Source organism: Aotus nancymaae, unplaced genomic scaffold (assembly GCF_030222135.1).
Source record: "Aotus nancymaae isolate 86718 unplaced genomic scaffold, 86718_ANA_hifiasm-v0.15.2.pri h1tg000011l, whole genome shotgun sequence".
NCBI classification, from domain to species: domain Eukaryota; kingdom Metazoa; phylum Chordata; class Mammalia; order Primates; family Aotidae; genus Aotus; species Aotus nancymaae.
This window is the reverse complement of record NW_026988422.1, coordinates 44,122,235-44,136,521: the sequence shown is the minus strand read 5'-3', so window position 1 is coordinate 44,136,521 and position 14,287 is coordinate 44,122,235. Positions and strand designations below refer to the sequence as shown.

Here is a 14,287-nt window from a genome sequence, read left to right as displayed (position 1 = left end):
ATCCCTCCACTCTTCGGCATAGCACATGTAAAAAGTGGTTGTGTTTAAAATTCCAACGTGCAAGTTTGAAAAAACTGTCTTACATAACAATTTTTAAATTTTCTAATTTCTCTCAATAATGTCAAAATCATTTCCTTTTAGAAAATGATACGTATCTCTCATACACTTCACTTTTTAAAACACATTGAGCTCACTATTCCAATTAGCAGGAAACCTGGGTGAGGTGGGGGTGGCACAAATCCCACGGCTTGGACAACAGATGACCTTTGTGGATTTGTAAGTACCATGTGGTGTTTGAGGACAGACAAGAAAAATATCTCAGGTGATGAAATTTTCAAAACGTATCTAAAACTGCAGTTGGTAAAAGGCTCTCCACAGCCAGCTGTCTTTCAAGAAAAGGCTCCAAGTTTATTTAAAATCTACAAGCAGAACATAACCATACCTCAACCAAGATGTAACATCAATTAGTTTTACCCAATTTACGTAGTTAAAAGGTTGAGAAATCTGAATTTACTTCAATGGATTTGTTTGTTGCCTTAATAATGAATGAACTGGAAGCATCACTCACTGACGAGTTCTGAAGGAGCCTCTCAGCCCTGCCCCCTGTAAAACCTTAAGCAATTTCTCCAGAATTAGGTTTTTCGAGTCTAAGTCCGGTTCAAAGGAAGTCTCCCCGCCTCCCTCCCAGGGGCTACAGTCCAGGACAGCCGGGGCGGCGCGCCCGGGCGAGTGGGGGCGAGGGGACGCCCCCTCCCCGCTCAGGAAAAGTTCCGCAGGCCGCTCTCTGGCCAGGCCGGCCCTTGCCCTTGCCCACGTCGCTGCCACAAACACCTCTCCCGGCCGCGGACGGCCTGAGGGTCGCGCCCCCGCCACAAACACCCCGCCCCCGCCTCCCCGCCACCGCCCTCAACGAGCGTTAACCCCTCGCCGCCCGCCGCCCAGCTCGGGGGAGGAGGCCGGCCAGGGGGTGGAGTTGTCGCGTCTCCTCCCGGGAGCGCCCGGGCAGACGCCCGGCTTGTTTACAGGCCCCAGGCCTGCCCGCCGCCGCCGCCGCCGCGCAGGCCCGCCCGCCCGCCCGCCCGTCGTCGGCCCGAGCGCCGCACTTACCCGGAGCAGCCGCAGGCGGGCAGTTCCCTGGTCGGCCGAGGCAGCAGCGGCGGCGGCAGCCTGGGAGGGGGCGGGGAGGGGGTCACCGCGGCAGCGGCGGGCCAGGTCAGGCCGGGGAGGGGGCGGAGGAGGGGAGGAGCCGGGCTGCGTCCGGGCCCCCGGCTCTCGGCGCCCTCGCGGCTCAGATCATCCGGGCGTTGGAGAGGGAGGCAGAGAGCGGGTCCCGGAGGAGGAGGAGGAAGAGCCGAGGACTCATCGCTTTCGCGCCTCACCTGCCTGGCGTCCCCCCACCCCCCTCCCCAACCACCCGTTCCGGAGCAGCAGCCGCCTAAGGACCCGAAGCTGCGGGCCGGACCGGCGCCGAGACCACGGCTCTCTAGCTCTCGCGCGCGCCCCCGTCCCTAGCGCCGCCGCCGCCGCCGCCGCCTCTAGCGCGGCCCCGCGCAGGCGCGCTCACGACCGCGCCGCCCCTCCCCCACCTCTCCGCTCGCCCCGCCCCGCCGGCTCCGCCGCCGCTACAGCTGCGGCGCGGCGAGCAGCTGGAGAGACCCGGATGTCGTCGGGCAGGAACTGCGGCGAGGGCCGGCGGGCGGGGGAGGGGCTGCCACAGATGACGTCACTGCCCTGCCCAGCTTCTTTTGCCGCCGCTGCCGTCGCCTCGCGGCCTGGACCATTAGGCCGAGGCCAAAGGGAGTGTCCGTATCCCAGATAGCAGCCAGGACCCAGGCTTTCACGTTCTGGCGCCAGGGACTGGACAGAAATGTGCGACTATTAGGTGCCCAGTAGATCGAGAGCCCCTCTACGCCCGACCATTGGCCTAGTGGGGACTCGGAAGTTCCCCCTACGTCGTCCGCACCCCGAGCTCTGGCTCTTCTGCCTGCCTGCAGATACAAACCCTGCGAAGATGGTGTACACGCAGCCCGGACCACGGACCTGGGGCTGTCCACCCTTCTTGGGCGCCATCGCGGTCTGGCCGCTGCCCTTCGAACCCATAATGGGTCCCAGGCAGCCCGCCAGATACCCCTACCCCAGAGTCCCACTCCTCCGGAGCTTTCCTCTCCCATTGACCCCAGGAAGCCCAAGCAGGTGCCACGGCCACACACCTCGCGTCCCGAAGGGCAGAGACACACGCACCCTACCACCGCCCACCCACGTGCGAGTGAAACTGATTCACGCACGGGGCACATGCTCTGAGTTTCTGGCAGGTTTTCCCTCTGTAGCTTAGGGGATTCCACATTGTATTTATTTGCACATGTTAGATAATCACGTGATTCTGTCACAGGGGTCCTCCAACGACCTCCAATGAGGTAGGTTAAAGGAACAGGCTTTTTCAAAATCAGGAGGATAATCAGAAACATAACAGCTGCTTCTACTGAGAGCTAGAGATGAGCTAAAGTTAATAGAAACTGCACGTGCCGACGGCCAAAATCCAGTTTAGCTAGCTAGAAAACCCGACCCACGCTGCTTGCAGACGCCGGGGATAGAATGACAAACCTTAGGCAGCCAATGAATTGCAGCCTAGGAGCAGTACATCACCAGCACGGGTTCCCATTGGCTGGGGTGCCCTTCCCTCTCTTGTCAGCAGCTTAACCAGTTGACGAATTAGACCTACACCACATTCGCAGGAACAGAAGTTAGAAGAAAAGTCCGTATTTTAAAAAGATGTTCTGATGAACAAAACAAAGACTTCATTGTAGAAGGCAGGTTCTTTTACTGGCCAAATCGAGTTCTGGCCAGTAAAAAAGGTAAATTTGTGTTGAGGCTCTCTATTTTATCTGAGGAGCTTACCATAACAATTTGCACCCTGCTACTTTCTATCTCCTAAACCATTTTGTTGCTCCAACTGTTAGATCAAAAACAAATTATTTATTCTTTCTGGCATTCTTGCCGCTTTTAAAGTTGTAAAAAGCCATCTGCAGTTTTTTCAACATGACTTTTTGGGGAAAGTTCTGTTTCCTTCACTTTTAGACCTAGAACCTAACAACAGGATCAAATATAATTGCCAGTCACTGGCAAACCAAATCTTCAAGGAACCCGTCAATTACTCTACTCGGTATCTCTGGGGTTAGAATTTCTTAGAAGATCAAATTGGATCATTTCCAGATATATAAAATAAAAATAAAATTCAGTATGCATTTGGTCTCAATATCATTTGAGGGTACATTTCCTAATTCTCCACATAACTGCCAAAAAAAAAAAAAAAAAGGAAATTAGATCAAAGATCTTTGAAATGCTGCCTTCTTGGAATCCTTAATACTCCAGACAAGTAACAGCATGAGTAGCATGCTAGTGGACTCATTAACATTCTGAACTAGAAAAGCTCATGTGGCAACCACCATTTGGAGTGCTCTTAAAAGATAAATTTTCTTACTCATAAGGGAGAAGCTGGGTCACTAGTGACAGTAGTGGACCATAGAAAACTTGAAAAGCCTGCTTATCTTTATGCTGCCTTCCTTTAGGCTTCCACACCATTCTTCTCTCTGTTCTGCACTTGGGGAATCTGGGTCAATTGTAGCAGCCGAGGGAGAGAAATAGAAAATATGAACAGAGAGATTTTTAAGGAGTCTGCACAGTGTACAGACTGTCGATAGAATGGCACCTTCCTACTACTTTTTATTTCTGAATACAGCTTGCAGGGACATTTTGGTATGAGCTAGGAAACTAATGGGTTATAAGATTAACATTTTACAATTTAAAACCAAGACATCAGTATTGTCTGATTAAATATGCTTAATATTATCGTATCCACTTTTTTTTTTTTTTTTTTTTTTTGAGACGGAGTTTTGCTCTTGTTACCCAGGCTGCAGTGCAATGGCGCGATCCCGGCTCATCGCAACCTCCGCCTCCCCGGTTCAGGCAATTCTGCCTTAGCCTCCTGAGTAGCTGGGATTACAGGCACGCGCCACCATGCCCAGCTAATTTTTTGTATTTTTAGTAGAGACAGGGTTTCACCATGTTGACCAGGATGGTCTCGATCTCTTGACCTGGTGATCCACCCGCCTCGGCCTCCCAAAGTGCTGGGATTACAGGCGTGAGCCAACGCGCCCGGCCCCGTATCTACTTTTATTAAACCTTATGCTAAGGTCGGGGGACTAATACAAGGGGGAAAAAACATTGAAAAAAGAGGATTGAAAGTTCTCTTCTAAACAAGACTTTGCTGGGCCTCCTACACATATTTGGGATGTTCATAGTAAGATTGTAGTGGGAATATATTGCCATGACGATAACATTTAGTAATTTTCATAGGTATATTATAAAACTACCCTGCTCTGCTTTGGAAATCTGTTTGTTTCAATTAACAAGGAAAAAGATTATCTACAAGACTGGCTTTAAAGCCCTGAATTTAGTGTGTATTGATAGCCTAGTAATTGGGAAGTTTGAGGTGAGAACAGGGGTTATAGGGTGGAGTCTAAAGCTTAATCTGGTCAGCAATACTCTCTCTCTCTTTCCTCCACAACTGTGACTTTAAAAAAAGGTTTACATTCCTGTTCCCAAATTACTTTCCAGGAGAGTCACCCTTGAGGCAGACTTGCCTGGGCTTCTCAAAATATATGTCAGTAATGTGAGTGACCCCCTCAGTGGGCTAGTACTTGAGAATTCCCCTCGCCATCCTTTTACACTGAAGCCAGTCACTCACTACTCAAGAGTTAGAAAGCCAACCAGAACATAGGTTCAACTCTTCCTTCCTCCCTCACTACCTGTTTCGTATTTTTTTCTCTCACACATCCTCTTCATTTGGTTTCCTCTTTTCTCATTTCTCCTTCTCTCTTCTCTTTTTCTTCTCTTCTCTTTTTGCCTTCTTCACACTTCTTTTCCCCATTCTTCTCTTCTCTCTTTTCATTCGCTTAGTACAAATTGTAGCTTCTGCTACCCATTTTCTCCCAGAGCAGAACATGTGAGCAGACAGTGCCCCTAAATAAATTTCATTCAGGGAAAGGGTGTACCCCCTACCCCGGCCCTCCTTTGTCCCTCCTCCACATCATATCATGTTCTGAGAAATTTAGTTGCTTAGAGGACCGTTACAGAATGAGAAGGATTAGAGAATCCTGTCCTGTGTGACATCACTGGGGCATCACTTAGGGCGGGGCAGAAGGGAGCAGCTAACAATCTTATGCTACCATTGCGGTTCATCCAGGGGCCTAAGAGAAATGTGGGCAACCATGAGCACCATAGGCCAAGTCCTGGATAGTCTTTAGGGTACTTTCACCTCAAGGTAGCCATATATGGCCACAGCCTTACAATACTAGTCAGATAAGTTCATCTGTTCATCAGATAGCTATTGTGCACCAAGCACTGTATGGGACATGGAGGTAGATAGTGACATCAATGGGCAACCCCTGCCCACAAAGGGCCAACATGATAATAAGGGGCATAGACAAATAAGTCAACAGATAAAAAGGAAATTCATGATCTGTGCTGTGAAGAAAATAAGTAAGGAAATAGATCAGGGAGATAACTTGAAACAGGTGTTCAGTGCAGACCTCTCTAAGAAGGTAGCATTTGATCTAAAGGATGAGAAGGAGTCAGCTTTCATAAAGAATCTGGGGAGCCCTTTCCAGATAGAGGGGTCAGCATGGGCAAAGGGTCTGTTGAGTTTTGGCAGAAAAGAGTTTTCTACAGCCCAAAGACAAGTTCAGCAAACTCAAGGCAAATAGTTACAGTCATTCAAGTTTCAAGAGTGTTTCAACGTGGACATTAGGGATTCATAATCAGGAAACCACATTGTGTGGAGGGGTATAATTCATAGAAAATAACTTGGTGAGTTGATCTGGTGCAAAAAGCAAAGCAATTTTGAAAAAAATCTAAATTAAAAATAGGCTGGGTACGCAGACTCACACCTGTAATCCTAGCACTTTGGGAGACCAAAGCGAGTGGATCACTTGAGGCCAGGAGTTCAAGACCAGCCTGGCCAACATGGGGAAACGTCTTCTCTATGGAAAACAAAAAATTAGCCAGGCCTGGTGGCGCACTCCTGTAATCCCAGGTACTTGGGAGGCTGAGGCAGGAGAATCGCTGGAACCCGGGAGGTGGAGTTTGTAGTGGGACAAGATCATGCCCGTGTACTCCAGCCTGAGCAACAGAAAAAAAAGTACCTTTATTCAACTATTGAAATTGAAAAGCATTCCATAACCCCACGCAAGACCCATCAGACAATCCAGCAGCAGCTAGAAAAGAGTGAATTAGAGACTTTGAATAAATAGTTCTCTTCCCAATATAGATAGCTGTTTGTATTAAGTAAAGACTAGTACAAATTTGAGTGATCTTCTTCAGAACAATACTTCTGGGTGTTTACTGTCTATTCTGGGCATTACAGATCTCTAACTAAACCATACTTTGGAAAGCAGCAACACACTGCATCCTTAACAATGGTGGCCTGGTTGAAAACAGTGATGAAATGATCATCATAATAAAGCCTTTTATCTGTACCTGATTGCAGTTTACAAAGCGCTATCATACAGACTAACCAGTTTAATCCTCTCAAAAACCCTTGCAGGTACACAGGGCAAGGACTGTTAATCTCCTCCTTTACAGAAGAGAAAACTAAGTATCTGGTAGTAACTACCCAGGATCACAGAAAGTAATGATGGATACCTGGGTTTGTTCCCTGTATGATACTGAGCATCATCACTTCTACAAGCTGGTAGCAGCAGGAGTGGAAAGAGTGCTGAACTTAGTTCCAGTCAGTGGTGTGGAGAGCTGGCCTGTACTGGCTCATGACAGTAGATTATTAAATTTTCAGGAATTTTGCCTGCTGTTTGTTAAATAGTCATTATTAAAAATTAAATGATATAGGCCAAGTGGAGTAGCTCAGGTGGGCAGATCACCTGATGTCAGGAGTTGAGACTAGCCTGAACAACATGATAAAACCCTGTCTCTACTAAAAGTATAAAAATTAGCCAGATATAGTGGCAGGAGCCTGTACTCCTAGCTACTTGGGAGGCTGAGGCAGGAGAATTGCTTGAATCTGGGAGGCAGAGGTTGCAGTGAGCCAAGATTGCACCATTGCACTCCAGCCTGGGCGATAGAGCGAGACACTGTCTCAAAAACAAATAAATAAATAAAAATAAAAATAGAAATAAAAATTAAATTATATGAACTTTCAATGAAATACATTTTAAACAAAGGTAGTATGTGATAAAAACATCACTTCCAAATTATGTTAATACATTTTACATCTTTGTTCTTGAGGCAATTTACATGCATTGTATCTGCATGGTAGAAATTCCCTATAATATGTAATTGTACATCTTTTTCCCAACACCACATTTATTGAGTTTCCTTTGGTAGCTTGATCAGCAGACACCACAGATGAAGGCTTCACTTATTGCTTTGTTGCTTGTCTAGACCAGGGGTGTCCAATCTTTTGCTTCCCTCGGCCACACTAGAAGAAGAAAAATAGTCTTGGACCACACATAAAACACACTAACACTAATGACAGCTGATGAGCTAATATAAAACAAAACGAAACAAAATCACACACACACATACACACCCACAAAATCTCATACTGTTTTATGAAAGTTTACAAATTTGTGTTGGGCTGCATTCAAAGCCATCCTGGGCTGTATGCAGCCTGCAGGCCCGGGGTTGGACAAGCTTGGTCTAGACTTAAGTGACAGAGAAAATGTTTTATGCAGATTAAATGTAAATTAAACAGTTATAGACATGTTGTGTCTATAACTGTTACGTGGTGGATAGCACAAAAACATCCAATTTAGCAACGAAGCCCCTTGCGTCATTGATAAATAAGCTTTAACATACATATTTGTTGTTTTATTTTTATTTTAAAAGAAAAAACCCACAGCCATGTTGGAACTACATTTGAAAAGGTGGTTGTTAAACACTTCCCAGTACACACCTGGATCTGCATCTGCTGTGTCAACTGAACCACTCACGGATTCTATGACCTCAGGCAAATCATTTAAATTATTAGCCTCAGTTTTATCCTCCACAAAACACTTCCTCCTAGAATGTGTTATGAAAATTAGAATAGATAAGGCACCCTTGAAAAAATGACTGATGCAGTTGGTTGCCCCACCACTTCCTACTTCTTCTTCCTCGTTGGCAAATCCTTCTCTCACTAGAACTTGTATATGGATGCATGCTCACTCACCCTCCCTTGAAGCTTAGAGCAGAGCATACCAATCTATGTGCCAGCACACCCTGGTATGTCTCAGATGGGTCATAGCTATGATAAGGTATTGATCTCTTAAGCTCTTGGGACATTCAAGTGAGGCTGAGCTGCTAAAGCCCTGGGATGGTATGACTGGCCACAAGCAACAATTACCCAGGTATCCCTCTGTGTCATAAAAACATTATCTTTCTATTTGTGTCATGGTGTGAAAAAAATTGAGAAGCACTGCCTGGGGGCATATATAGGTAGCCTAATTCTGGATAAAGGGACCTGAGAAGCCTTGAGGAGATGGAGGGGCTTTCCCCTGATAAGAAGAATCACAGAAGGAAAAAAAACACCTTCCTCAGCCATATGTTGTTAGGTCCATATGTGTGCCTGGAATTTCCAGGTTATCTTGCAAAGAACCAAGGTAATGTAGAGAAAAGGATTGACAGCAAGCGGCGGAGTTGTTCACATTGTAAAGCCATTGAGCCATCCCTGCAATTGCCTACCTTGGGAACTTATTTTTAAGAGTAATAATGAATGCTCCTCATTGTTTAAACTACTTTTATTTTTGTATTTGGTTATTCATAACTAAAAACACTCAAATACAGTAGAAGAACTGGTACATCCCTGACACCTAATGAGTGCTCACTATGGTTAGTTAATCACGAAATTAGATCCTTTGCCTTTAGAAAAACTGCCATGGGCAAATGTGTGTTGATCTTATTTCTGTTTTTTCTTTTTTTATTATTTTTTTAAAAAATTTTTTGGCCACTGGCACAGCTGGACCACTATACTAATGAGGTTATTTTTCTTAAATATTTAAGAAAATTGTTCAGTAATTAGCTTAACTTTTAATATTTAACTTGTTTCTCTTCTAAATATGTTTTTATTGTATAATAAAAGAAATACTTGAAAAATGACATCATTTCAAGCTCAAGAGCAACTAGATACAAAAATGTTAAAATGTATTTTCTCTTCTTAAAGGATCTAGACAAACTGGAGCATCATTACATAAAAAAGGTTAGAGAATCAATGTTCTGCAGAATAGAATTGGAATCAATTCATGGGAATTACAGAGACGATCATTTAGTTCAATATAAAAAGAGGGCCTAGAATATGCCAAGATCCATACAATGCCCTCATGAATGTTATTTAATTATCACAACAACTTTTCAAAGAAGAAACTATTTTATTTTATTTATTACATTTTACAAAGCAGGAAGCTAAGGCTGTGAAAAAGAGCTTTTTTGAAAGCCTAAGACCATCTGATTCCAGCTTTCCCACTCTTTTTGTTACAAATTCTGGCTGATCTTTCCAGAGATGACTTGCTTTTTCCCTTGAGGCCTTTTCAGTGCATTGTCCCATGGAAAACAAAAAGCCCAACAATGACATCTTTACCAAATATGACTTGGGAGATGGGAGAGGAGTTATAATGCACATTACACAGCAAAATCTTTCTTAAGCTCCATGTAAAATTGTTTTTTTCTTAGAGTTTTGCTTCCAGCAGTCACTTTCTCCATTCTCCTGCTTTCTCCACGTACGGAAAACTTCTATCCTCCCTTCTCCTAATACACTTTCCTGGGTTTTTTTTTTTTTCTGCACATTTCTTAAAAATCCCACATAAGGCAAAAGCTAAGACAATATCCATCAACACCCCCACCCTCATTGCATGTCCATGAAGAGCTTCAAGTCATCCTGCCATTGGTACAAACAGGGCAGAAGCCTCTTTGTAGAGAAGCAGCAGGTAATATAATATAACATTCATATTACCAGCCTGGCCCCTACTGAAGGGGCCCCTACTAAAGTTTCAAGCTCCTTTAGTAGGGGCCAGGCTGCTAATATAAATGTTAGATCAGCCTGGGTCTAGCACAGTAGGGATTGGTAGATCATACTTGTCACATTCAAAGGCATTCAAAACAATAATTACCTTAAAACATTTTTTTTTTTTAGTTTATGTAAAAATTTATTTGACCAAAATGTAGAAAAGTGATACTATTACATATAATACAGTTGCAAGAATCTAAAGAAAAGTGTGGATTTCATTCAATTGCACAATTTGCTAGTGTATTTCCTGGGTAGTGTGGTGCTGAATAAATAGGAGCGGGGTGATGGGGTGGGGCGGATAGGGGATTCAAATAAGCCAGAAGCAGGGTGATTTTTAGTCGGAATTGTAAACTTTAGTTGGCCCCGACACGCTGCTGGGGAATATGGAATGTTCCAGCTCTGAGATGTTAACTGAGAAAAGAGAAGTAAAACAAAGCCAATGTGTGCAGCTCTGTCTACAAAATCCTCCATTATCCAGTTTAATCAGGAGTTTCTTGGTCCTTTATTAACTTGGTCCCAAAGAAGGAATTCAAGTCCTAGGTAAGTAAATCTTCAGTTTGCTATTCCCTGAAGTATGGAAATGAAGTTGGGCCAATTTTTAATCTCTGCTGCCAGAGAGGCCCTTTCTGCTAAGAGAAAAAAAAAACAACTCTTCTGCTCAACTTATTAATGACTTGTAGTCTTTTGGATATGGCTGACCTGAACTGGACTGAACTCCACCATATTCCTGCTGAGTTGATGGGTCATTATTGGAATGAGACATTTGTTCATCAGAGAACAACTTTATTTTTATTTTAGTTTTTCTTGAGATGGAGTCTCACTCTGTTGCCCAGGCTGGAGTGCAGTGCCATGATCTCGGCTCACTGCAACCTCCACTTTCTGGGTTCAAGGGATCCTCCTGCCTAAGTCTCCTGGAGTAGCTGAGACTACAGGCAGGCGCCATCATAATTTTTGTAATTTTAGTACAAACAGGGTTTCACCATGTTGGCCAGGTTGGTCTTGAACTCCTGACCTCGTGATCTGCCCGCCTTGGCCTCCCAAAATGTTGGGATTACAGGAGTGGGCCACCACACCCGGCCGGAGAACAACTTTAGAATGAAGGAAATATGCAGAACATCACATCAAGGATCTATCCAGAAAATATGTGGGTAATCACGACTATTTCCCAAGCATTCTACGTTGACTGAGAGGATGTTTGTTCTGCATGGTGCAGTGTGGAGAAGGGCCAGGATTCTTAGGTTAATCTATCCATGGGTTATGACTTCCCACAATGCCCGCCCCCCGCCAACCCCGCCCAGCCCTTTTATTGGCTCTGGATGGAAAATCCCCACCCATGTGATGGTCCCTGTTCTCTCCTATAGTTCGACCAACCTTGACCCAAAAGGTTATGTTCTTCAGCATTTTAAATAGATCCACTAGATATTGGGGTCTGCGTTCTTCAACGTGTGGGGCTGCCTATTCTCCCAGGAACCAAATGCCCTCCGTTTTAAGAAAGTATGCTTCCTAGGAAATACCCTGCCTACCTTAGGAATAAATGCAACTTAAGGAAAAAATAAGAGAGCTGAAAAAGCTGATGCCATTTGAGGGAAAAAAAAGGAAAGGAATGAGATTTAACTGGTGCTCAAAGCTTGTCCGATACAAAATATTTGATCATGAATTCATAATTTGCTTGACATATCCAGCAAAGCGAAGATGGCAATAACAAAAGGAACTTCTTACAAGAGAAGAGAAAGACCCAGGGAGCTCCGGAGTTTCTGGTGGAACAAGACTCTTCTGTTTTGATTATATACAGTTAAGTTCATTTAGTGTCTGATCCAGTGCCTGATGTAAGCCCACGTTCTCTTCTTTGGCCTGGGCAAGTTTCTCTTCCAGGTCATCAATGGTCTTTTCCAGTTTTGCCACTGTTCTTTCTGCAAATTCGGCACAGGTCTCAGCCTCTTTCAGTTTGTCAGACAGAAGTTTAATTTCTTCTTCATATTTGTCTTCCTTTTCAGAATACTTTTCAGATGCAGCCTCCAGGGACTTCAGATTGTTAGTAACATTCTTGAGTTCTTCTTCCAGGTCACCACATTTTAGTTCAGATACCTCCGCACGCTCCTCTGCCCTCTCCAGCTCACCGTCCAGGATGACCAGCTTCCGAGCTACCTCCTCGTATTTGCGGTCAGCCTCTTCCGCAATGTGCTTGGCCTCTTTGAGCTGCATCTCCTGAAATGGTCATGTCCTTTGCTCACTTAAAAAATTTTTTCTTCTCATAAAGTTCTTTGTAGACTCTGGAATGGAGCTGGAAGCTGTTATCCTCAGTGCACTAATGCAGGAACAGAAAACCAAACACTGCATGTTCCCACTTACTATTAGGAGTTGAACAATGAGAATACATGGACATATGAAGGGGAACAACACACTCTGGGGCCTGTGAGGTCAGGGGAGAACATCAAGAACAGCTAATCGGTGCTGGGCTTAATAGTTGGATGATGGGTTGATCTGTGCATCAAACCACCATGGCACACGTTTACCTATGTAACAAACCTGCATATCGTGCACATGTACCCCGGAACTTAAAAGTAAAAGTTGATTTAAAAAAAAAAAAAAGAAAACATAACTTACTTTTAAGCACACGTATTTTTAATAATACATTGTAAATAATTTGACATTATCCATCCCATGCTTTATACAGGCTTAGTTATAGATTCACACTAGAATTGCTGGTTACAGGGCAAAAATCATTCTTCTCAAGACGAGGTTTAACTTCTAGTTCTTCAGCTTTGTGAATGGGACATGTATATATGACCTGCAAGGGATGAAGGGAAGACAAGGATCCTCTGCTGGAAAGATCTGCCTCCCTTACCATCGCTGAACCCCTTTTGTGTGAGTTTTCTCCTTCATGCCATCTGTACTAAAGTGACCATTTGGTTCTGAATCTAAACTTTAGATCGTTCTTCTTATAGTGCTTCAAAAGAAAGACTGCAAGCCCTATTTCTATATTTTATATAGTATTATAATTTTATGTTATTGAACTTGAGTCACCATGCATTTTATTCATTGAGTAAATGTTGAGCCTCTGGAATATGCTAGGCACAGCTGTAGATGCAGGAGATACTGTGGTGAAGAAGAGAGGCAGCTTTCATGGTGTTTATCTGAGGTCAACAGAAAACAGACAAGGTCAATGCAGAGAGGGGTAAGTACTGTAAAGAATGCAGAGCAGAGTATGTCATGGGCAGGTAGAGTGAGAGAGGGGCTGAAGGAGAGGTTACTTTAGATGCTTAGGGAAAGCCTAAGAGAGGAGGTGGCAGCTGGGCAGACCTGAATGATAGGAGGAAGCCACCTTAGAAGATCTGAGGGAAGCATGTTGCAGGGATGGGCAGAGGCCCTGGGGTGGAAGTGAGCTTGGCATATCCAGGAAAGACAATTCTGAGATGTCTGGGCATGCTGAGGGAAGGAGAATATGATATAAGCAGGGTGCCTATAGGCCACAGTAGGATTTTTAAAAATTTATCCTAAGTGTGATGGAAAAACCACTAGAGGTTTTTATGTAGAGTAGTGACATGATCCGATCTATGTTTTGCTCTTGCTGCACTGTAGAGAAGAGATTTTAGGAAAGCAAAAGTGGAGACAGAAAAATCCTTTTACGTCAGTTTTATATACTCTTAAAGAGAAGGTAAAATTTGCTTTCAGCTTTAAATGACATAGGGTGATACATTTTGGTGGTAGGAATGTGGTCTTTTACAGAGCTTTTGTTACTGGAGCTCATGTTTCCATTTTCTGGGAACTATTAATATATATGGATATTTTTACCAGTAACTCATCAAGTAACCTTGCTTGGAAAATTTCATAAAATGTGGGAAGTATCTTGAGGGAAGGTTAGGTTAAGTGTAGGTAAAATAGAAGCCCACTTAAGTGGTTCAATTTCAGGTCAATACTTGTTACCCCCCCAAAATATTCTCCAAGAGCCTCTTCACTCAGTATTCTCCCAAAACACATCTAAAGTCTGAAGACTAATATTCTATAAATTAATTTAGGACTTGTGCTATCCAGTGAGGATGATAGTTAAGGTGCCTTTGTCTAAGGCAGATATTTTCATCTTGATACAAAAGTCTTGAGGTCCTTTGCGGAGACAAGTTTTAATACTTGGGAAGCAAGCTGCCTTGACATGTAGTGATGAGATGGGTTGAAATACATTAAGAAAGCATTTAGTAAAGACTTCAATAATGCCAAAGATGAATTCTACTCTCACACATT

General features: G+C 44.1%; 2 protein-coding genes across 2 annotated transcripts in view; both read right to left on the bottom strand.

Moving 5' to 3' along the window:
• The window catches only part of PPM1A (protein phosphatase, Mg2+/Mn2+ dependent 1A), a 51,812-nt gene extending 50,275 nt beyond the window's left edge, over positions 1-1,537 (bottom strand). Inside the window, exon 1 of the mRNA XM_064374906.1 lies at positions 1,108-1,537. The gene's annotated coding sequence lies outside the window, so the exon portion shown is untranslated. The remainder of the gene's footprint in view (positions 1-1,107) is intronic.
• A 9,820-nt stretch (positions 1,538-11,357) lies between these two features.
• On the bottom strand, positions 11,358-12,256 carry LOC105724087 (tropomyosin alpha-4 chain). Its single transcript, XM_012462412.3, has one exon. It carries the CDS (start codon positions 12,251-12,253, stop codon positions 11,834-11,836), a length of 420 nt encoding a protein of 139 aa, XP_012317835.2. The 5' UTR covers positions 12,254-12,256; the 3' UTR covers positions 11,358-11,833.
• Between the last annotated feature and the right edge of the window lie 2,031 nt (positions 12,257-14,287).